We start from the raw sequence: 24,007 nt of genomic DNA on the forward strand, positions 1-24,007 counted from the left end.
AAAAAAACCTTGAAAACATAAGTGGAAATTTTTCCAGAAAATATTTTAAAAAATTTAAAAACAATAAAAAAAAATTTTCAAAAATCATCAAAAGTGGAGGTTWTCATATGAGGCTGTGGTTTCTACCACGTCTTAAACCCAGCGCACAATCTCGCYAAGCAAGTAATAAAAAGTTGTATAMGCATTTATAGAGGGCGCCGCTTATTTCAAGACCATCAGCTCACCTCTGGTGAACAGACGCTGCAATTCGACTTCAGCGAACGTTATAACCGAATATGTCGAAGTGACTCCACTGAAGCTTTCTCTCATTTAGCCGTGACCGCGGGCTCCACAAGAGTTGGCTATCGCATCTTACACAAGGGTAACTCACGTTTCCAGAGTGTGCAGCRTGATCACAAGAGCAAGAACTGGTTATAGCCGTACGACTGTAACTGCTTACCTAGAAGCATGATTATACCCTTTTGATGTTAATCTCATTATAAGAAGAAAATACCTGGATACCGTATACGATTTAACAAAAAGGATACCTCAAATGTGGGCTGGCTGAGCTTAAGAAAGAAATCGACTTAGCTGTCAATCTAATTAAACCGGAACTAATTTTATGTATCGGGAGCTATAAAATCCCGGATGCATCCCTTCACTCACTGGGTGGCTCTCGACTTCACTCTATCGAAAAGGTGAAGAACTTCGGCCTCATCTTTGATATACGGCTATCATGAAAGCCCAGTCTTGAGAAAGAAGCTATTGGGACGCGATGGGGTCTCCCACAAAAAGTTCGGCTTTGGATTTACGAAACCGTAGTTAGGACGACACTCTTCTATAATGCGTTTGCCTGGAAGCGGTCGTTAAAGCTATCCTCGCTAAACTGCTTGCAAGTGTTCAACTAGCGGCTCTTATTGGCTTTATTGGGGTACTACGTACAATACTTATAATGGTGGACATAACCAGTAGGTACATCTTGGAATCTACTCTGTAGAAAGAGAGGCGAATTCAGAAATCAACTCTCGCTTCGACTACRTCCCTGATAGCTTCCTCAACTGCGTCGCGGAACACACGTTAAGCGGCACACATACCTCCGTGAGATAAGTAAATAGGGCAGAGTCGTTGGAGAAGAACCACAATGAACTTTTTCACAGCTGGATCGAAGCACAAGACCATAGCAGAGGTACTTCTGCGAGGTGCGGCTTATTTTTCAGGAGATACACAACACACAGATAGCAAAGCTATTCCACAGACCTTGCGCTGAATGGGAGTCCATGACCTCACTAGCAGTGGCATCAGTCTACTACCATATTAAACTTGGCTGCATGCCTAGACAAAGCGGAATCGTCGTCATTTATTTATTTCCAATGCTTTTCATAGCAGACAAACCTTTCAAATCTGCATTCATTTTGAAAGAATACGCATTCCACCAGAAAAAAGAAACAAAATCTTGTTTCCATATTGTTTGAAATTAATATAAACTTAACTTTTTTTCAGATGACAGGAATTGTGTGCAGAAACTCATAGAACTCTAAGTGCCTAGATGTAAACTAAAGTCTTACGCTTTTAACGCGATTTAAGTTTTAAAGTTTTTTTGTCGCTCTTCACTTCTTCTTCGTTCGGACTTTTTACTATCCTGCAATTTAACGCAATTTAAAGTATCCTCATCACAAAAGTTAATGTGAGTTTGGACTCATTTGCTGCGCAAAGAACAAACATGTTTGAAAAGAGCGCAAAAAATAATGCTTTGAAAAACACCCGCTAACTTTAACGGTTCAAAGTATCAATTCCAACACCAGCTTGGTCATTAGCAGCAGAGACAGTAACTATGCATCCAGTGGATATACATACGTATATTAAACTATTACAAACGTGTGTATGTATGTGTATATACATGTAAGTATATACGGCTAATAAAAGTTTCTGAATGCCTGTGGTCGAAGTCAGTGAGGGTGAAATATGTAATGCTTTGAAGCGACCATAACTAAGGCAACGCTGATGAGCTGGTGATAATTAAGCAATTAAAAAGCTGGCGTCATAAGTTGAAGCTGCCGGAATTATAAAATGCACAGGCTAAAAAAAAAGTGTGTGGCATTTTTTTTCATTTTTCCGGGAAATAGCCAAAAAATGCTAATTAAATTTTTCCTTTATTAGTTTTTTATAATGTTCTTGTATATGAAAAAAAAATTTAATTATTTTGCAAAGAGCTAACTGTCGAATAGGGGTGAGATATAATGCTTTAGGGGCATGCGGAACCGGCAAGATTATACRCAAGGGAGCGTAAGGAAAACACGCATGCTTCCTACACACACGGTCTCGAAAATCCTGCTGGACGGTTGTTGGYTTAGTCAAAGGTCACTCCATACTGGCATCTTATGCAAGCAATATAGATATGGAGTTATGACGATACATGCAGAAAGTGMAACGAAATAGGCAACAGAGAGACGTTGGAATACCTACTCTGCTTCTCAACGACCGTATCTAGAAGTCAGTTTAGATGTATATGAGCTTCGMAGTTCCACAGACTGGATGAAGTATCAGAATTCGTTAGATATCAAGCCTCTACTCAGCTTTACAAAAAGCGTTAAAATCCTGCTTGACATAAATTTCAACTTGCACGAGTTAATATTGGCAAAAAGAGGTAATAAACACTTCACCATAATATAAAAATTTATTTTTAGCTTCCAACTAAACTTCCGTAGCTTCTGTCGAGTTACTATCGCTTCTGTGCGATTGCCTACTTCAGCCTAATGTTTGACAAAGCAGGTCCAAATTAACGCTTAAAGCCGTAGAGAAGCAGTTGTTGTAGCTGTTACTTACGCTTTCTTATTAGTTTGGACCATAGACAGAAGAGTGTTAAGTCGTATCATGCAGGAACTCACTGCATGCAGAACATAAGTTCTGTATATCAAGGTCTATTCCAGATAGTTAGTTCAACATCCTACAATATTCCGTAGGCACTTGTTTAAGGACCACTCTGGTTTCACGCGCAGTTGGCGCYTTAGTTCTGCTATTGGTGATGGTTTGGACCAAATAATGGGTTGAAGTCAATGAAAGTGTTAAAASTCCACCGTAAATTTTATTCAATATACATACGCCGGCAATTGGCTGTGTCCGACATTGTGTCGATTTAAGTTCGTGAACATGTTGAACATAGAATGTTCTCCTGATGTTTCTAGGCCAGTTGACTGCATAGATGGTTTGCTCAAAACACCTGAACAGAAATTGCTTGTGCTTGAAGATATATGTATTGGGCTCCTTAATAGTGCACATGCGAACCTCTTCTTCTTTTTTTTACTGGTGGACAACCGCGTCGGCTATTATTATTGGAGAGTCCAAGTGTAGCGAGGTTCTTCTCCACCACTGATCTTTCCTACGAAGTGTAGGTCTTCCTCTTCCCCTGCTTGCGTCGGGGGATGCTGCGTCAAATACTCTTAGAGCTGGAGTGTTTTTATCCATTCGGACGATAGTAACTACCCTGTGTAGCCGTAGAGACCTCGTTTGGTATCGAACGACTCGGAGAAATTCTTCCCGATCCAGACACCAAAACTCAATGTCAGTTTTAGACTTAGAAGCAACTCTTTGTCATGCTGTCGAATCGGCTTTAAAGTTGACAAAGAGGAGGTCGTCGGTGTAATTCTGCTTTTCACGAGTATTTTCCAAGTCTGGGCGTATGATGAAATGAAAATCTGGTCAATAGTAAACTCTACAGGTCCAAAGACACACTCAAAAGGTCCAGTCAATTTGCTTACAGAGGGATTCATTCTTTTACAGAATAATTGACGTAGATTGTGGAATCCCTCTTTTCGTGGATTGGTCAGAACACACTAAGATTCCAATCATCTGGTATGGTTTCATCCGACCATATCCTACAAAGAAGCTGATGTATTCACCTTGTCAGTCCATCGCCGCCGTATTTCGACAATCCATCGACTGTTGCCGCTTTGTTGTTCTTCAGCCGCGTAATTGCTATACGCACCTCTTCACAGTCGGCAATGTAATATATACTTCATAGCCATCCATTGGGAACTGGGTTCACTATATCCAGTTATTCCATTTTCACTGCCATTTAGCAGACAGCAGAAGTGTTCTCTACAGAACTTCTGTATGCTTTGGACATCAGTCACTAAATCCCCACTTCGGATCTTAAAAGAGTATGTTGCAGTCTTGAAACCCTTCGTTAGTCACCGCATTTTTTTGTAGCATTTACGAGCATTTCCACTGTCGGCCAATTTCTCAAGCTCCTCACACTTACCCATTTTGGCCGCTCTCTCTTTTTTTYTGTTTCCATATACGCCTCGCTTCTCTCTTCTACACTCGGTATCTATTCCAAACGCTCGTTTTGTGATCGAACGCAGCATTGCCAGGTAGATAGTCTAGCATGTGGCTGCCATTAAAACTGACCCATCCACGTCAAGTCGTTATATAGAAAACTGTTTTGTTAGACAAGGTATCAACACAAAATTTCTCATGGTTTATTRCCCAAACTCCGAATATAATGTCTGGATTGAACCACTATAGCTCATAGCCATGATCCAAACTGACCGATCAGTATCAGAATAAAGATCTTATTACGCCACTTTATGCTATAAAAAATGCAGCTCTGAAGGGTATTATAGTTTCGATACAAACAAAGTTGACGTTTTTTCTTCTTTGACTTAAAGTTTCCTCAACTCGGAACCTTTATTTAACACTACCCTCAGTTATAAGCTCGCACTTAAATCAATATTTTAGCACACAATAGTTATATATTTGAAGTAGACTATATAATTTACACACACGTACACATACAGCTGTCGGAATGGCTGCTTCTCCTTCACATCTAAACAGTCATAAATGGAAAATAAATTTCATTCGACGCTGCGAAGTAAGTGAAAAGTTGCCATAAAACGTAACTTAATAATGCGCGCTTGAACGCATAGCAATGCTGGATGCCTTTATATAGATATGCATACATATACATCATAAACTTATATATGTATGTACATATGTCTAAGGATGACTTATACGCAACTAATTTGAAATAGCTTAATATAAAAGTTTTACAATGGCGTGAGACGTGTTTGGCTGGCGGGGAGGGCAAGCGTGTGAAAACTTTGCCACAATTGACAATCGAATGACAGAATATTGCACATAACATAAATGCGCACACACATCTGTACGTACATATTCACACACAAACACACTGGTGATTTGTACCGACGCTATCGTGGCATTTTATAAAACTTTATCGAACTGTGTCCACAATCTCCATGGAGCAGTTGCAGTGAGACGACTGCCAGTGGTGTCTAAATAAATACACACTTGTTGTAGTTGCTGTTGTATAATGGAGAATTGTGAAAAATTGAAAGTGACATTATAGCTGTGATAAATGAAAACATAAAGAAGTTAGGAGTTGGAGGACGAGGAGGAGAATGTGTCGATAAAAAGCCAGAGAGAAGGTTAATAAATAATAGCAAAACTTAGATGGACAACGGTAAAGATGCTGCTATTTGGGTGGGCATGTATGGGTGAGCTTGTTATATAGTTAAAAGGGTGATTCAAGAGCTACTTAGTCTACGAAAGAAAATCAAAAAGTTTCAGAAGTGAATTTCACGTTTGGAACTGAAAAAGAAGTCATAAGAAGGCATAATTGGAGAACACGTTCAATTATGCAGCAGTTCGTAGTTTACTGCGCCCAAATTGCGGAAGGCGACGGCAGAGATGGAAGCCTGTACATTGACATGGTGGAAGAGCACGCTGTTCTTCAGCACTCTTCATCGAATGAAGCCGTTTTTTTTTTTTTGGGGATTACGGGCCCCTTTTTTTTTCTTCTTCGCTTTTCATCGAATAGAGTTGTTTTTTGTAATATCGCGTTCAATCGACCCCCTATAAATCGGGAGTGTAGTCAGCTGTCTGACCACTTTGCTTTTCTCCCTGTAATGGTTGGGGTCGTAACCGGTGGTTATAACCTTTCCAGTCGATGAGACAGTTTATGCTCAAGTGAGCTGAGTTCAACGTRTTAAGTTCACTGTTTCGACTGTTGTTTGATCTCTGGTGTACACCACTGCATCCATATCTCGTGAATGAACACAAAATTAGATGGAAACCCCTTCGGTTTGCGCTTGAACAGAGTCATTTACTTCCACTAAATGGGCTTGCGGTTATCTTACATGGTAGACATTTTTTCTGCCTGAGTATGGTTCAACAAAAACCGACAGGCGACCGCAGTGAAAACTGACGAGCTTCTTTTTAATGGTCCAAGCTTCCTTTGGTAGCACTGTCTCCGACAAAAGCAAGAAAAGAATCACTAATTATTATTGCTATTTCTATCCAGCACCTTCGTTGGATTTTTATGCGCCTAACTTCATTAATGTCGCTGGAGAGCTCATACTGTTTGTGTTTGCATCTTTTGTTATATTCACCGCTCATGTGGAGGACTCCAAAGACTTTGCGGAGTACCGTTCTCTTGAACGCTTCTATGGTTTTCTGATCTCGGTTCGTTATCATACCTGTTTCTGCGCCATACGGGAATTATATGAGACTTATAGTGCCTAATTTTTGTTGCCTTTTTCGACCCATTCCATGCGCCGTCAAACCGATACTTCAAGTTCTATTTGGCTAACATTTCGACACTAACCATCTTCAAGAATATGCCATCCGACAGTAAGCCTTCGGATAGTGTCGCTATCGCAGTTCTCGCCCTCGGATATAAATGCGAGTATAGAACTTTTCTTGGAGACATGTAGGCAATTTAGACACTCTCCTCACTTTTTGAACTTCCGAAATGTTAATTAAACCTTAATGATACTTCTATTAGTCAATTGTGATTTCATATATGGTCTWTGTCCATTAAACTACATTATTAATATTAGATATCTCTCGTAATTGACCTATATCACTCAAGCGGTATGATGGAACATATAATTTTTTGGAATTTTTTCTCTATCTAATGTTAAATTATACTTAAATGAAATTCGAAATAACATCGCATGACGATTAGGCGTTATTTAGACCCGATTTTACCTTTATTTGAATCCTAGTTGGTTCGTGTCACGAATATGTGTTGGGTCAAATTTTTTTTGGAGTAGAAAATTGTAACTGTTATGGGATGGAATTAGATTCAGAGTTCTATCTGTAAGTTGATCCAAGTTTGCATGTTTCTGACAGTACTTTCAAAATATTTTTGAACATGCCGTTATGCTCAAATTGGGCTACGATAAGAATGTTGTCGCGCCCACTTTTCCAAAACATGTAAGATTTTTGTAGCTATGGTCGACAGTTTTTCCAATTTGCTCATCTTTTATTTCTCTTCATACTTCCCTTCCCTCTCTCTGCAATAAAAATAATGCTTCATCTACAACTTCACAGCAAACTTGCCAGGCTTTCAGTGCTTTCACTGAAATAATGAAAAGCTAACTCAATTGCTAACTTATGGAGAAAAACCGAGAAAAATTGGTTTAATTGATGTTGCTGCTGTGGCTTCACATTTAGTTTTCGTTTTCACCATTTTACTTTTGCTCCAATTAGTTCAATATGAAAGAGACCAAACCAAAAGGTATTGAATGGTTTCGTCTAGTAAATATACTAACAGAAAGCAAATGTACAGTTAAAATGCAGGTGACAGAGATTTAAAGCAATACTTGGAAGCCAGTACGATTCCGACTAAATATTCATTTGTAAAAGTATACTTTGCAAAGCGAAAGCTCATAATGGCAACTGAGTGTGCACTCTCCATTGCAGATTAAGGGGAATATCATGCAAGCTTATTTATAAGATGAATGTTCAGGTGATTTGTGGAGATTAATGCTGTGAATTTATATGGCGTAATGTATATTTGTAACAGAATAAGATTTAATAGTGTTTAGTTGTACTCAAAAGCGGCGAAATTATATTGAAACAAGGTATTGGAAAGTCATAGAAAAACTCTAAGAATTTTGGAAAATGTAACAGTAGGGCTTAAAAGAATAGTGGCATAGGTCTACTGATCCTAACCCAACAACTCAAAGAAAAACCTGATATTTTGTCATCCTTCGCTGTCTAATATTTTCCAAGTTGGTGCATTGTTAGTCGTGAAGGATTCCCGAGCTAGCCGACTGAAGCCTGGGTGTTCGCAAAGACAATGCTTCAGGGTGTCATCATCTTCCGCGCATGTTCTGCATTCCGATGAATCCAATTTTCTAATTTATTGAAGGTGGAATCATAACCCAAAGTTATTTTGTGCTCTGCTCTGTGTCGCTAGAATTTCAAGACCTAGATATTCCTCTAGAGTCCATTGATTCAAACAATGCTTGAAGCAGCTGAATGGTCTGGGGCAGCTTAGGAGAATTGTGTTCCTAGCTTCTATCGAGCGGACCTACTTGTCAGTATTTTCGTTGCCTTACATTCCTATAAGCCTACAGATGGTCTGCTTATTTTTATTTTTCTTGCGTAACCTAACGCTATAGATTCCAAGTGTTTATGGCTTGACCTCATCAGCATCTGCAGATGGCGTCTGGTAGAATTTTCAATCTTACTGCGTGGACGCCAATAGAGCCATGGTCCGTTTAAAGCCCCAAAACTAAGGAGAACTTGCCTTACTGAGCGCCAAGAGATCACTAGATCTCTTGCGACCGATCTGGGGATAAAAGGCTTTTGTGTTAGCGCATGAACCGTGTGGGCTCAGTGCTGACCAAGCTCCCATAAAGCCCAGCTATCTAGTAGTAGAACACAAGAAGTTACAGGAACACCGAGCCGCTCCAYTTCTACCGATAACGGTTCTAAGGTGCGGTATGTATGCAGAGATTCACCACAAATCTCCGTTGTCGCATTCCAGCTTTGCCGTCACCATATCAGCGTTGTTAAATAAATACCGTTAATTCTTTTCGGAGAATCTTACAGGCTCTTCTTAGTCGCCAGCAGTTTATGACTTCAGTCCAGATATGCCGTTACTCGTGAGCCACGGTTCCTGGGTCAGGACGACGTCGGCTTCGTCTTGTTTTAGACGATGCAGTAAATTGGAGGAGGCCAATTTAGCATTTCGGAGGTTAATTTGGAGGAGTCTCATCCTTCAGTCTCTCCTCCAGAAACGTTAGGTCAGCGTCCACGTCGTGCTCGATCCCCACTTCCTGAAACAGATGTTCCATACTAAGGACGGAGTTGCCAATTGACGAACAGCCCCCAGAACTCGCTATGCCCAACAGACTCGGGTCTCCTCGTTCTCATTTGTAACTCCGAGTGATTTAGTAGGACATGTTTTACCAAAATTTCGCACCAGCAAAGACACCCTCCATACACTAGAGATGATTCTGATTGTTCATCACTTCCAATCTGTGTGGTCCAGTTGACCAAAGCCAGCTGCTTCGAGACTGGATTGCTTCCTTCATACATTGGAGTTGTTGAGAATGCAAGCCAGAATAAAGATTTTGACAGTAGAGAACTATAAGGAAATAAATGATTCTGTCAATCCCACCAAGCATATAGCAAATCATTCCTGACCGAGAATACTGGCTTGGTACCGTTAATGCTGGCTCACTGCATCACCCTTTCGCTTTCCGCTTCAAAATTGGAACAACTTTGGTATCTTTCAGTGACAATTCGCTGATATCTCTTATCGAACTTTTTGTTAATTGGAGGTAGACGATGCCTCCATAGGAGAAATTAGATCTCAAACGTGTCTATTCCCACTTCCAGAGGATCATATCATCAACCTATTGATAAGGTTGACTTATCCTTGATAGAAAGTAGAGAGTAAAGAAGGCATATATTCTTAAAGCCATTCTACAAATAGCACCGGTGGATATTATCGACAGGTGCATTGCTGCAAAGTGCGCTCTAAGGCTCAGAGAAGCTGGGTTTATGATGAGTCTCAAACAAGAACACGTCGAAATTATCTCCTTTTTCTGGGATTCTTTAGGACTTGTAGAGACCACTCGTGGCGGCACATTTCTGTTCACGTATCGAGGAATGTATGGCCGTGGAGAAGTCTCTGGAGTAGAGGCGCAGATGCTTTTTCGCGAATGGGTCGATAGTAGGTGGAGACGTTTTCTGTAAGCAGCTCACCGTCAATCTTAGCTCCAGGCTACCGGAACACTGTAGGGTTTTTCTGGCAGAAGTGGTTGCTATTAAGCTATCAATAGACGTATTGCTACTAAGTGTAGCCTAAGGGAAGCTGGCTATATGGAGGAATTCAAACAAGAACACGCCAAAATTCCATGGTTTTTTTTGTTTTTTCTGCGTCGCAGAGACCACTCGTGACGGGATATTACTGCTCATAAACCGACGGATATATAGTTTGGAGTGAATGGATGCAAACTAGGAGGAGAATTTTTCTGTAAGCAGCTCACCGTCAATCTTAGCTCCAGGCTACCGGAACACTGCAGGGTTTTTTTTTGGCAGAAGTGGCTGTTATTAAGTTGTCAATAGACATATTGCTACTAAWTGTAGCCCCATTCAACGAGGTCAGCCATACACGCCAACCGCAGAACGGCAATAACAGTGCTCAGATCTTAAAGCCAATCTGTGCTCACTGGAAATAGCAACAAACCATTTCGTCATTAGACTCGTTTCGGTGCCAGCTAGGCCATAACTTGTGGAATCGGTGGCAACTGCAAAGCCAATGAGGTAGCCAGCGGAGATACCCTTTCGATCCGTACAGAATGCGACCAAGTTGGATCTTCATTGATATCTTACATTCTAGCTAATATATCTCGCGAAGCAGACGCCTTCCTTGTTTAAGGATTGTTTTTCAAAATATTACAGAAAATTTCAAACCAAGCGCAAATTCACAATAAAAATTTCGACAAAATTTTAATATTACATTTTTCACCGTTACAAATGTACCGTTTACCTAAATACTCGCAATCATATACACGCATAAATCTGCAAATATCCAATCTCTCCATTTTCCATTAATCTTAAACCACASAAATCCCGAATGATTTATGCTTGCGAATAGCAGCGATAAAGGTGTGGAGCTACAAAAACAAAAAATGTCATTTAAATTATGCACATACCACAAGTACATAACTACTGTGCCACAAATGCTGCAAACACACACACACACACACACACACACAAATGTGCGCTTGTAAACAACAACCGGTGAAATATCTATAAATGCTGGTGAATAAACAAAAGAAAATTTGCAAAAAACCAAAACAAACAAGCAAATTCACTGATAACTAAACCATCAAGGCGTGCCAAATGTGTGAATGTATGTATGTATGCGTGTGTGWATGYGTTGCRAGTAGCTGCCAGAGGCGCACAATTTCAGTTTRTGTATAATTGCTGTCTGCTGAGAGCCTGTGTGAATACACTGTGTTGCGGAAGTGTGTAGAYACATAAATATTTAAGTTGGCCTCCAAGTGCATAACGGCAGATTGTCATAAAATATCTGTATATACACATATATAGCTGTAAGAACCAAGTTGGTTTTAAATCACGGCTGCAACTTCTGCCCGCTGCCAATTTTCACAAATATCTTACTCAACTTCTTCTTCTCTTTCTCTCTTTTTGCTTTCATTTACTATGTCAGGGCTGTGTTGCCGTGTTGAGCTTAACATGGATCATCAGTTTGACGGTGTTTGGTTTTCTAGTGCTGCCTAAAGGTAAGTGATAAGTAAAACAACAACAAAAAAACAACAAATTTAAATTTCATTTTGACTGTTGCTTAATGACTTTTGCGATAAGTTCAAAACGCTTGTCTTGGTTTGTAGCATCAATAAACTATTGTAACTCARCTTAGTAGAAGAACCCAGAAAACTTTCAAATTGCACTTAAATCTTCAATATTGGTAAAAAAGGAAGCATTTTGTTTACAATGAAGAAAGATTGTAGAGCTGTAGACACAGCACCCGCTCTCAGCTAAATGTGCATGGCTTGAGTAATTACTGAAAATCGAGTTGTGAAAAATGCTSMRAGSTTRTAGCATTGMCTCGAACCACTATTTTGTTGCAGCRAAGATACACACCCGCCTCWGTGCAGCAAAAAACGCACGTTAATAAATACAGGGAAGGTTCGACGTCAGGGAGCAACAGACTTGCACGCTTGCTCTCTGAGAGCACTCATCAGCAACTCGGTACAACTGGTTTTCGGAGAAGGCAAAAGAACAGCGAGTGTGATGAGGGGTGCCGTGTCGCAGCGGTGAGAAAACATCTACCTCGCAACGTTACAATCTACCACAACACGTGAGGGATGGGATAGATACCGAGAGACGCATTTGCAGACAAAAAAAGAGAGAGCTCGAAATGCGTGAGTACGAAAAGCTTGACAAGCTGACAGATAGAGGATAAGCTCGAAAATTCGAAAAATGAATCGAATATGGYGACTAACAGCAGGTTTCCGGGCACTTGTAGAATACCCAGAAGTGATCCAATGACTGATGACCAGAGCATACTAAAATTTTGGCGAGAACAATTCTCCAGTCCGCATAATGGCAGTGTAAGCACAACATCGGAAGATGTTGAATCCATTTCCCAAATCGAAAACCATGAAGAAGACGTTCCACTGCCCGAACATGAAAAATGTTGAGTGACAATTGCCCCCCTGAAGAACAACAAAGCGGTAGGGCCGATAGATTGGTCGGATGAAATCATGCTCGATGATTGGAGTTTAAATGTGCTCTGCCCAATCTAGACTCAAAAGTCCTCAACAACCGTGAGATAAATCTCCTCAATATCGCATATGAGGTTCTATCGAGTGTATTGTGTGAAAGACTATAGCCCTCCGTCAACAGAGTCAGTGTGACAACTGAGCAGGTATATTTACCATGCGCCAAGTCTTCGAAAATACCCGTGAAAAAAGGATCGACACATACCAACTCTTCGTCGTTTCTAAAGCTGCTTTTGACAGCACACAAATGAGCTGCCTTTATGCCGCGATGTCTGAACATTAAAGCTCAACGTCAACGTAGTTTTGCGGAGGAACTTCGCCAGGATCGAAAAGTCCTCGATCTGGTATTGAGTGAGTAGAAGAAGAAGGGTCTGGTATTGGACGAGGTCTGCTCTAACGAGAATTCTCGACCTGATTTTCAGTCCAACCTCAGTATAATATGGTCCTAAGCTCGATTATATTCGTTATGTTTACCTCAAGAACAGATATGATGTTTGCATTAGGTAAGACTGGAACATGCTTCTTGGAAGAGGAAGAGAGAGATAGAGCATAAAAGCTGATATTTACTCAAAGAAAACCATACATTATCTTTATTAATTTTCATTTTTTTGTTTTATCAAATGGAGTACCGACTTTTCCACCTTACAAAACAAAGTTCTAAAAGCTTGGAAAAATTAAGAGAGAGAGAGAGAGATGGCTGGTAAATGAATGAATGAATTTTCAACAAATAAAATTCGAAACTCGATTCATTAAATGCTATCAAATGAATTTCCTCTAATGCACTTCGGGTATCTATAAAATACTCATTTATCCTAACGTCACTCCTATAATAGGCTTAAATGCGCTCAAAGTTGTCACTTTTTTATTTTGAACCAGAGCTGAGCTTAAGCCTGACAAGCCATTTACATAGATTTCCGATTAATTTGTTCACTTTCTTTCCAGGCTATTACTTCAACAACACCGGCCTGATGGCCTGCGAACCATTCTACAGTAAGCCATCATATCGTATACTGTCCACCTGCGCACTCTACTTCCCCACAACCATGGTGCTAATGTACTGTTACGGTTCGAGTTTTCATTTGAGCCGTTTCCGTTTGAACGATCCAACCATGCCACTAACAGCTGCGGTCCATCATCCGCATCTCGGACATCCGCCGCATATGTACCAACAAGCGTTGCATGCTCATCACATGCAGCATGGYGGCATGGCGGGTGGTGGTATGAGTCATCATGGACTGCCGCCGGGCACCACAACGCTACCGAATACGCCCGTAATGAATCTCAGCATGGCCATGAGCATGGGTTTGGGTATGGGCGGCATGAGTGGTATGACCGGTATGGGCGGCATGGGTGGCATGCATTATGGAGGCGGCGGCATTGGCGTTGGTGGTGGTCCTGGTGCTACTGCTTCGCTTATGAGTGGCGGTAATGGCGGCAGCGCTGCTGGAGGCGCTGGCGCTGGTGCTGGTGCAGGTGGTGGTGGTGKTCCAACGAATAATGTGACAAAGAAGGTAAGTGCAAATGTCGGCGTTGAATCGGTTAAACGAAATGTGGCATGTGGCGTTAGATTGTTAGTTAATAGCARAGAGAAAGAGTGTTGCGGTGGAAGTCCGTTCGCTAGTCGGTTATCTGACCGCAATTAAAACGTGCGTTCAAAGCGCAAAGCCGTACAACACAGTGGTCACATGAAGTTCCGTTGTTTCRTTTTGCATTTGTATGCGTCTTGTTAAGCTCGTTGATGATAGTCGTTGTTGTTGTTAGTCAAGCACTCATTTAATTTGGTGCTCACGCGTTTACAACATAAATTGTGGCTACCATTTTCCATGGCAGGGGCAGTTGCAGTTAAGCGCGCCTGAGCTTTTGGAATTTGGGTGAAGGACGCACATCCGGATCTGGTTCGTTAACAAACATTTTCACTTGCTAATTGAATGCCCAAAATATCCAAAAACATTCACACCCTCTAACTGCATACTTTGTACTTACGACTTACTACTTTCTAATGACCTGCATTGGCCGTGGTCGCCCAGCTAATTTAGTGAGCTCACTTTACTCGCCACATACACAACTCTATTAATTTTCTACCACTCACCAGTTAGTAATTGAAATATAATCTGCTTATTCTTCGCTTCGTATCCTCATTCTAGATTGTGCCCATCCAGGAGAAACACTCTGCCGGCAATACGTCACGTTCTATGGCTGCCATTTCGTTGGGTTTCATTGTTATGATTACACCGTGGACGATACAGGAGATTGTCACTGCCTGCACGGGCTCYAAGGTAAGAGCTTAAACTTATAGAAATGGCAACCTTTTAGTTAAAGACAACGATATAATCAAGCACAAGTATATTTCACTACAAAGACTATTTGTCAAAGTAGCTACCAACTGTAGACGTCAGCTTCAGAACCTTGGATTTCTTATCTCAACTCAAGCTAGTTTATGTATAGCCAAAAAAAGTGTCTTACGTTTCACAAATATTGCTTTGTCTTAAGCCTGAGTGGAAGTCTAAATTTTCGTTAGGATAATTTCATTCAGAAAGCTTTCAAACAGCTTGTAAAAAGCATTCTAATATTAAGTTAAAATAAAGCACACATTTTACTAACAAGATAGTGATTTTACTGTTCTTCTACACAAAATTAATCTCAAATTTCGAATGTCTTCAAAGTTTTGAAGCTTTCATGTGTCAGTTTTCACGCCGCCAAGTAAGCTATGAATGCTTCAGTGCTTCACGTTAAAATATTTTTTTTTACTAATAATAAGTCTGAATTTTTGAATGTCCAGCTCAATCTAGGTACCTATTTGCAATTCRTAACTTTCACACAGAAAGCTGTCACGCCGGCAAACAAAGCTCTGAAAGCTTCAGTGGACTTCAAGCATTATTTACAATAACTGAATCAAAAATATATTTGTTTACAAATAATAAGTCTAAATATTCRAATAGGAAAGCTTTTCGATCAACAGTACAAAGCTTTCAAAGCTTCACAGGAATTCAAGAATTTTTTGAAAATAACAACCGTAGAAAACTTTCAACATTTTCGTTTGGCTAACTCAATCAAGGCACGTATAAGCATTTTTAGCTTTCGCACAGAAAGCCTTCACATCCACAATACAAAGCTTTCAAAGCTGGAGCGAACCCTTCGTATGAGCCCTTTTTATTTTATTTTTTTTTTGTAATTTTTAAAACAAAACGTTTCTAAATCGACAGTGCAAAGCTTTCACAGCTTGAGCGAAGTCCATAGTATCAGCTTCTTCCTCAGAACAAAATGCTTTCACATCAACCCTACAAAGCTTTCAAAGCTTGAGCGAAGTACATGATATGAGCCTTTTGAAGCTTACAGAACAAAACGCTTTCACATCGACAGGGCAAAGCTTTCAAAGCCTGTGCGTAATTTATTATTTAAATTCGTTAACTCAGTGATGAATAAAGCGTGCCAAATTATGTGCTTTCACTCACCTATAACGAAGRCAACTTGAAAACTTTAATCGCTACGTTCTTCACATTTCCTTAAAATTTAATATACTTATTCTATACTCTTTTAAATCCGCTTTTGTTTTCGACTCACACAACTCTCCTGCTTGTGGCTTTATTGTAMAAAAAATTTTCTGTCTCTCAAACACAGCTGCCGCCTTTTCTGGATTTTGTGGTAACTTGGATTGCCTTAAGCAACAGTCTGTGGAATCCATTCATGTATTGGCTGCTCAATTCGGATTTTCGACGGCTGAGTAAACACTTAATGCCAAATAGGGTAAGCAAGAAAGTACTTTGATTGATATACGTATTTTGTTGTTTCTAGACATACATAAGTTATTTATACTATACTTAACAATATTTTTGTATGTATGTGTATATGAATGTATGTATATCCAAATACCAGCACGAGGACCCCATAAGATGTTCTTATCRGATATAAGCCTCAGTTTGGTGCCTAAGAAACGGTCCCTAATCTTAGCCACTCTTTCATTTGGCTCATAAGGGTTTTCGAAGATACAAACTCTAGATGGGGGCCGGCTGGATTGTCGAGCAYATATTTTCATACCAGAGTTGACAATGTGACGTCGATCTCCACCCATCTCTCTTCTATGGTGCTCGGTGAGGACGAGTTCCTGTCAATGACAGCCACTTATAAGCTGTATCGTTGCWGTCGTATAGCTCCAGTGCTATCGATCGCATTGTGTCATACTATATGTACGCCGCTGGAAAGGTTAGATTTTTAGCTTGATTTAAGCAAAATTAAATTAAATTCGAAGAAGTTGAAAAAAGGTTACAGCTGTTCAAAATTGTGTGAAAATAATAAAGAAATTAGCGATATTTTGAAATGTTTGTTTAAAAAGCCACCAATGAAATTTGTGAAGTTTACGGATACGATGCTGTATCAGTTCGTGTAGCACAACAATGGTTCGCTCGCTTCCGTTCTGGAAATTTCGATGAGAAAGATGCACCTCGCTCTGGTCGACCTATCGTTGAAAAAGTCAATTAAATTATAAAAAAGATTGACCAGAACCGTCTCATAAGTAGCCATGACATCGCTAAGGAACGTCACATTCATTATCAAACGGTTTTGAACCATTTAAAAAAAGCTGGCTACAAAAAGGAGTTCGATGTTTGGGTACCACATGAATTGGCTATGAAAAATTTAATGGATCGAATTAACATCAGCGTTTCTTTGGTGAAACGAAATGAAATCGAAACATTTCTGAAGCGAATGGTAACAAGAGACGAGAAGTGGATCAAATATCACAATGGTGAGTGAAAAAGATCCTGGTCCAAGCGTTATGAAACTCAACAAATGGTCGCAAAGCCAGGATTGATTCCTTGATTGTTTGGTGGCATTGCAAACGAATCATCCACTTTGAGCTGCTCCAGCCTGGTCGAACGATTAACTCTACATTTTACTGTCAACAACGGATGAGATTGAAGCAAGCAATCGAAAAAGACGGCCAGAATTGATCAACAGAGAGGTCTTCAACTTCCATCACGACAACGCTAGACCACACACATCTTTGATGACTCGGAAAAAACTGGGTGGCCTAGGCTGGGAAGTTTTAATGCATCCTCTATATAGCCCTGATCTTGCACCGTCGGACTACCATTTGTTTCGGTTAATGCAGAACTTCCTTAATGAAGTAAAGTTGGCCTTGGTTGGTTGAAAATAACTTTTCGCAGTTTTTCGCCGAAATCAAATACTTGTACGGAAAATGTTTCGATTTAATGTGATATCTTCACGAAATTCCCCATGGATCGTTATTAAAGACAATGCCATAATGCTAATATAAAATAATATGGAATGGAGCACTATAGCATATAGCTGTCATACAAACTGAACGATCGGAATTAAGTGCTTATTTCGAAACTTTTTAATTTGACGAGATATCTTCGAGAAATTTGGCATGTCTTATCATCTAACACAATGCTACAACCTTACTGATATATTATTGGTATAGGTCCACTACAGCTTATAGTTGTCATATAAACCGACTAATCATAATCAACGCTTTGTATGAAGAACTTTTTAATTTAAAGAGATATCTTCATGAAATTTGGCAAGAGTTATTGTCGRAAGTAATGTGGCAATATCTGAAGAAATTATTCAAATCGGACTACCATAGCTTATAGCTGTCACACAAACTGAACAATCGAAATTAAATGTTTGTAAAATAGAATATATGTAATATAAAACCTTTTTATTTAAAGAGATATCCTTATGAATTTCGGCATAGTTGATTGTGTGTAGGGATGGTACAATATACTTAGAAATTCTTTAGATCAGAAAATAATAACATATAGCTGCCGCTGAAAATAATAACTGACCAGTAAAAATCAAGTCCATGCATGAAAAACTTTTTTATTTAACAATATGTATATCTTCACGATGCTCAACGAAAATTAATTTCCTGAACAATGCTTTAAACTTTATAGAAAATGTTTAAATCGGACAACTATAGCATATAGCTGCCATATAAACCAAGCGATCAAAATCAAGTTCTTTGTATGTAAACTATTTACATTTAAATAAAAACAGTTTGACCACCAGACTCTTCAAGACAATGTTGTTTTGTATTCCGAAAGCAACCTAATAAGCTTGTAACAGATTCAATTTGATTTTTCTTTTATTGCTTTCAAACTTACTGCGCTCTAAATGCCATTCAAGCATACTCTGCCGAGCAATAATTCGTTAAATGTGGTTAAATGTTCCAAATTGCGTACATTCATCAATTATATGTCAAAGGCTATCATATGAAAGGCAGAGATACCGTAAAATAATGCTAATTAATAGTAAATAATACCATTGAATTGCACAAAACTGCACGGCTGCGTGCGACAGCGAGTTTGGATAACAAAAATTTGTAAGCAATTTGTTGCGCAACGCTGGCCAATCCACAGCATCGCTKGGCAAATAATTATTTTCTACGCTATTGTTGTTGTGCATTTGCATGCTATTAGCCAGCTTGTATAACTAAGTTTTYTGCCAATTTTCAATAATAAATTATGTATGCAATCAGCAAGCAAAATTGCCATGAAAAGTGCGGGCAATTTTGACAAAGCAAGTGACTTTTTTCTTCAATAAAATTTTTTTTCGGTTTAAACAAAGTAAAATTGCAATAATTTCAATAAAAAATATATACAAGTGTAATTTTATAGCGTTATCGTTAAATAAATACTTAAATCATGCAGTAATTAATAACAATAACAGTAAAAAGCCAATAGGTATGAGCAAGTATGCGCCTATGGATAGGCTACAAATTCATGCATTTATTTATTTCGCACTCAAATGACAATAAATCAAAAATATTTSCTATAATCAATGAACTCAAATCAAATGGCATTTAATTTATGCCACAATGCGTAACTGTATATCTGTATTTATRTAAGTGAAATGGGAGAGGGCGAGAGAAAGACAGAGAGTGGGAGTTTGTTGGGCCTTGTGCGCAAAAAGTATTGTGTAAGTGAGAAAGTCAAAGCCTTTATTGTTTATTTAATGAATTCAGAAAGCAATAAATTTTCRCCACAGACTCACTCATCGACTATACACTTTTGTATTTTCATCTTCCACTTCCCCTTCCCCTCACCACCACCAACACAAACACATTGATTGCTTGGTTGAAATCAATTTGGTTTATTTATTCACTTTCAACGTGCCTTAATTAAGTCACTCGTCGTTGTGCCATTGACCGGCATTGTAAATACAGTCAGCCGTGCAATAACACCAATAATGCGTACACTCATTTACACACCATTTCTACACTCACCTTTTGCTCTGTCACCTATTATGAACTCCACGGAAATTAATCTTATTTTGCTCACAGCCTTAATTACTCTTTTGATAAGGAAAATGAAGACTTTGAGCACTTATACAAAGCGTTTACTAAGTAGTTGGCAACATCTAACCTCACTTTCTATTTGGTTTAAATAATCTGAGATTCAAATAAATCACTATGGACTCTAACTAATACTGTGAGAGATTGCATTCGTTTCTTTAACAAGTCTAGCGGGTTAAAATTACATCAACGCTGCTTAAAGACTTTGCTTCCATACTGAGTATCTTACGATCACTGCGTCACTGCGTCACGGCAATCCTCATCGTACCGGCTGATCTTTTGTTTTTGCGAAAAGCAATGGTTTCGCTTGCAGCTGTACGTAAGRAGCTTGAAAAGCCATCCCACAGTTCTCTTATACCGTGTTGTTGATCCGTTCCCACAACAGTCGGGTCTACTAAACCAGAACGGTCCCGGACTTTTATTAAACCAAGGACTGTCAACTTAGCAAAATCCTGCCTCTGAACCTGCTCTCAAAGAGTAGGAGTGCAAGTTGAGTAGAAAGTCGTTCGGCTGTCTGTTGTGATTGCAGCTTCTCGAAGTCGAGAAGCATGTGGGATTTTGCCTTGTGTTTGTTGATGGTAAATTTTTTTCCTGCACAGAAGCGTGTGGGAATCTTYGCTGCAACTGAATAGTGGTCCGAGTCAATGTTAGGTCTTCGGAAAGTACATACGTCCAAAGCACTGGAGACTTGTCTTTCGTCAATCACAACAAGATTGATYTGGTTGGTAGCTTTTCGTCCCAGAGACAACAAGGAGTCTTCATTAATTTTTCTGTAGTGGAATCTAGTAATACAGATAACCGTAATTCGGGGTCCCTTCAAAGTCGATCAGCCTCCGTTGTGCCAAAGATACCTTCTTTCCACATCCTTGCATTAAAGTCGCCAAGCATGATTTCGGCAACGGGATATCTCCAAATTTGCGCTCCTTTATATGGTCCCTGTAGTAAATTCCACAAGGACATATTCGTCTCAGTCCTTGTAGCGTCCATCGCATTTCAAGGACGGCGGTGATGTTAGCCTTTACTCTTAGATGGACATTAACCAGCTGGATGGCGGCACTTCCTAATTAAAGGACCGCACATTCCAGGTGCATACCATTAAATCGTAATCCTTAACACATTTGCAAAGATCGTCATCAAAAGGGGGGCTCTCATGCGAGGATGTTTGTTCCTTTTCATTGGGGGCGTTGTTTACATGGGGGGTCCCAATCCCACCGCACAACACTATGGAGTTGATGATTCTCACTTCAGTTCGCCACCAATCGAATGTTCTCCTCAGAGAATACTTGGTCTAAGACCGGAAGTTGTGAGCTGGTAAAAGAATCATTTCTGGTCACTCCCAAGTGAATGGCAATCAGAGAACGTTCCTCACTGGCGTGAACTTCTACACATGACTCCATTGAGAGTTCTATAAAAAATAGCACTGCCTCAAGTGAAAGATGTTCATYTCCTACCTGTGGAAAAGGTGAAGTACTGCGGGGTCAACTTAAATATGAAGCTTCGTTGGGAGGTTAGCATTGAGAAGAGAGATAATTGTTTGGCTCTAGAAAGGGGAACAAATGCTAAGGCATTCGAAATCATTCAACCACCATCACCGCTGGTTATAAAAGACCACAATAACATTGACACTTAATGTCATTTTGTAATTAGCACACGTCGACATAGCTGGATGGCCTGCTTTGATTTTATAACGGACCATTTGAATTAGAGTGTCGCTGTATCAAGTTCCGACGGTCTAGTCTTTGCCATCATACCTGCGAAGGAGATGTAAGARGAAACTCTCTCCCAACAGCAGCTGAAAGTAGCTTGCAGTAGTAACTATAGTTGGGTGAGAACTTCCACTTACCAAGCTAGTACAGCGAGCTGCTTGGCGGATATATAAAAGTTAGGGAGAAGGTTTGCCACCTGCTTTAGAAAAGTTGCTATTCACTCCTTCAGTACTGGGTCAATACCAGCCTCAAAATCAAAAACCGTGCGCTCGAGGCTGGTTAAATAATGTCGAACTATTGAAGGCATCAATATACCTCTGGATAAAACTAGTTTAGATATAGGCAATAGCGGAAACGCTGGCAACTTCAAAGCTGCTGAGTTGACAAAGAAGACCGCCTAAGCCTCGTTGAGAGTAGAATGGGAACGGGATTGAGCTCCACTACCCTCTTGCGGCTTACTATTAGACAGCGCTGCCTGGCCGGAGCTTAGATAGCGATGGGCAGCTAGACTAGACAAGGCCACAAGATCTTTCTGGCACAAAGTAAATCACAAAAGAACCAGCAGGCTTTTCATCTTCAGCAAGAAGGCTTTCTCTAATTGTGGACGATAGATACCACAATACCGAGGGCGATTGGCGTACCATATTTCCAGATACTTCTTAACTGATTTCGAACCAAATACATTTTTGTCGATCCTTAAACGTATTCTAAACATCCACTATTTAAGAAATGAAGGAGTACGCTGAGCAGCACGTCCCCAAAAAAGTTATCTTGTTAGCATTAGTATATTATATCTCAGCTTTAAATTGATTATTAGAAGGTATTTTCTCAATATGCTAAAACCGTTGAGAGTTCAACACTTACTCTTTGTACCATTTAACTTAAATTAAGCCCTAAGTGTATTCGAAAWTATAACCCACTTTCAGTTACAATTATGCAAGCACAGCTTTCTACATTTCGATGCCAATAAATTATCACTCCTTTTTCACACTGCTTATCATTTTCACTTTGTTATCGTTGCAGTGCTTCCCCACTGAGGACACGCCCGAACACAAATCACCCTGTTGTCACATCAATTCTGATTTTGAAATCACAACGCTGCCACTGCCGCCGGAACCGCCTACCGGACGACCACCAAAGGGTGGCGATGCTGCTGGCGATAACAATGGCAGCGAAGGCGGCAATAGCTCCAGCGGTGGCGGCGGCAGCAGCAGTAGAGGCGGCGGCGGCAGTGGTATACGCGGTGGCTCTGTGCTGGGCATTTGCGCACGAGCACGCACCAACAGTCTCAGTCGCAGCGGATCACAGCAGGCGCGCAAGAATGCCAACAGCGGCGCCGGTGGCTGTAGTAACAGCAGTCACGGACATCATGGGCACAGTCATCATGGCGGCGGTGGCGGCGGTGGTATGACTTTCACTAGCGTACGGCCCGACATTGAAGGGCTCTCCGAAAAGTATTGGGGTGAAATACTGGAGCGCACGGTGAGCTCGGGTAGCCTGCATGCGCTGACGAAAAGTTTTCCGCACGCAGCGCCGCATCACTACTATGCTGCACACCATCAGCCGACACATCAGCAAACGTTTCCGCCGCCACCGCACACCGCAACAATGACAACATCGTTTAGCAAACACAGCGAACTGAATCTCAACTTGGCGTTGGCCGAACAGGAACGCCATGCAGCCGCACTGCACGATGCGAGCGGTGGTGGTGGTGGCGGCGGCACCGGCACACTCAACGCCTATGAGCTCAGCAAATTTTCCAGTTCAGAGCCAAAACTGTGCGAACATATCTATCATGATGCCAACTGTGCCAAAAATAAATCAGCGCTGGGCGGCGGCGGCGGCGGCGTCACCAGCGTCAGCGGTGCGGACGATGTCAAAATGTCAGCTGGCAGTGCTGCAGTGGCGTCGGCAACCGGACGCAGCATACCGGATATTTAGTACGCGGAGAATGTTATATTAGCAAACAATCAAATGGCGCGCTTTTGTGCGCGGGGCGTCGTCTGTGCTGGCGCGTCCATGACAGGTGCTGGTGGTGGTGGCATTGGTGGTCGCAGCAACACTTTAACCACCAATCGTGTAGCTTGTCATAGTCCGCCGGCGCGCAGCATGTCCGTATTAGTCGCGATGCCGATGGCCGAGTACCGGAAGTAGGCGCATGACAAAGCGTAACAAAAGGCGACAAGGCAACGGCAGCAGCAGCAGCAGCAGCGCCGGAAATGCAGTAAGCCAAAACTGCAGCACGAAATGAAATGAGTATTTTGCGCCAGCACTCTACGATGGCTAGCAAAGTGGCCTAAGCGCGCGGCTCTACCATTGCGACTGGCCGTGGTTGAAGCGATCTCTGTATGTATGTATGTATGTAGTGTATAGTTAGTAGTCTGGCGTTAGCTGTGCGCCATCAATGCTGCTAGTGAAATTTTCACAAAATTCTA

The 24,007-nt window shown here is 40.7% G+C and overlaps 1 protein-coding gene across 1 annotated transcript in view; it reads left to right on the top strand.

The window, feature by feature from the left end:
* LOC108978771 overlaps nt 1-23,726 on the top strand; it is a 41,387-nt gene extending 17,661 nt beyond the window's left edge. The window contains 8 exon segments of the mRNA XM_018949216.1: nt 11,477-11,549; nt 13,494-13,859; nt 14,025-14,062; nt 14,696-14,827; nt 16,170-16,295; nt 22,596-23,255; nt 23,319-23,406; nt 23,461-23,726. Coding sequence (XP_018804761.1) covers nt 11,477-11,549; nt 13,494-13,859; nt 14,025-14,062; nt 14,696-14,827; nt 16,170-16,295; nt 22,596-23,255; nt 23,319-23,406; nt 23,461-23,726 — 1,749 coding nt within the window.
* The last annotated feature ends 281 nt before the right edge of the window (nt 23,727-24,007 follow it).

Source organism: Bactrocera latifrons, unplaced genomic scaffold, assembly GCF_001853355.1.
Source record: "Bactrocera latifrons isolate USDA-ARS-PBARC rearing strain unplaced genomic scaffold, ASM185335v1 scaffold_127, whole genome shotgun sequence".
Lineage (NCBI taxonomy): Eukaryota > Metazoa > Arthropoda > Insecta > Diptera > Tephritidae > Bactrocera > Bactrocera latifrons.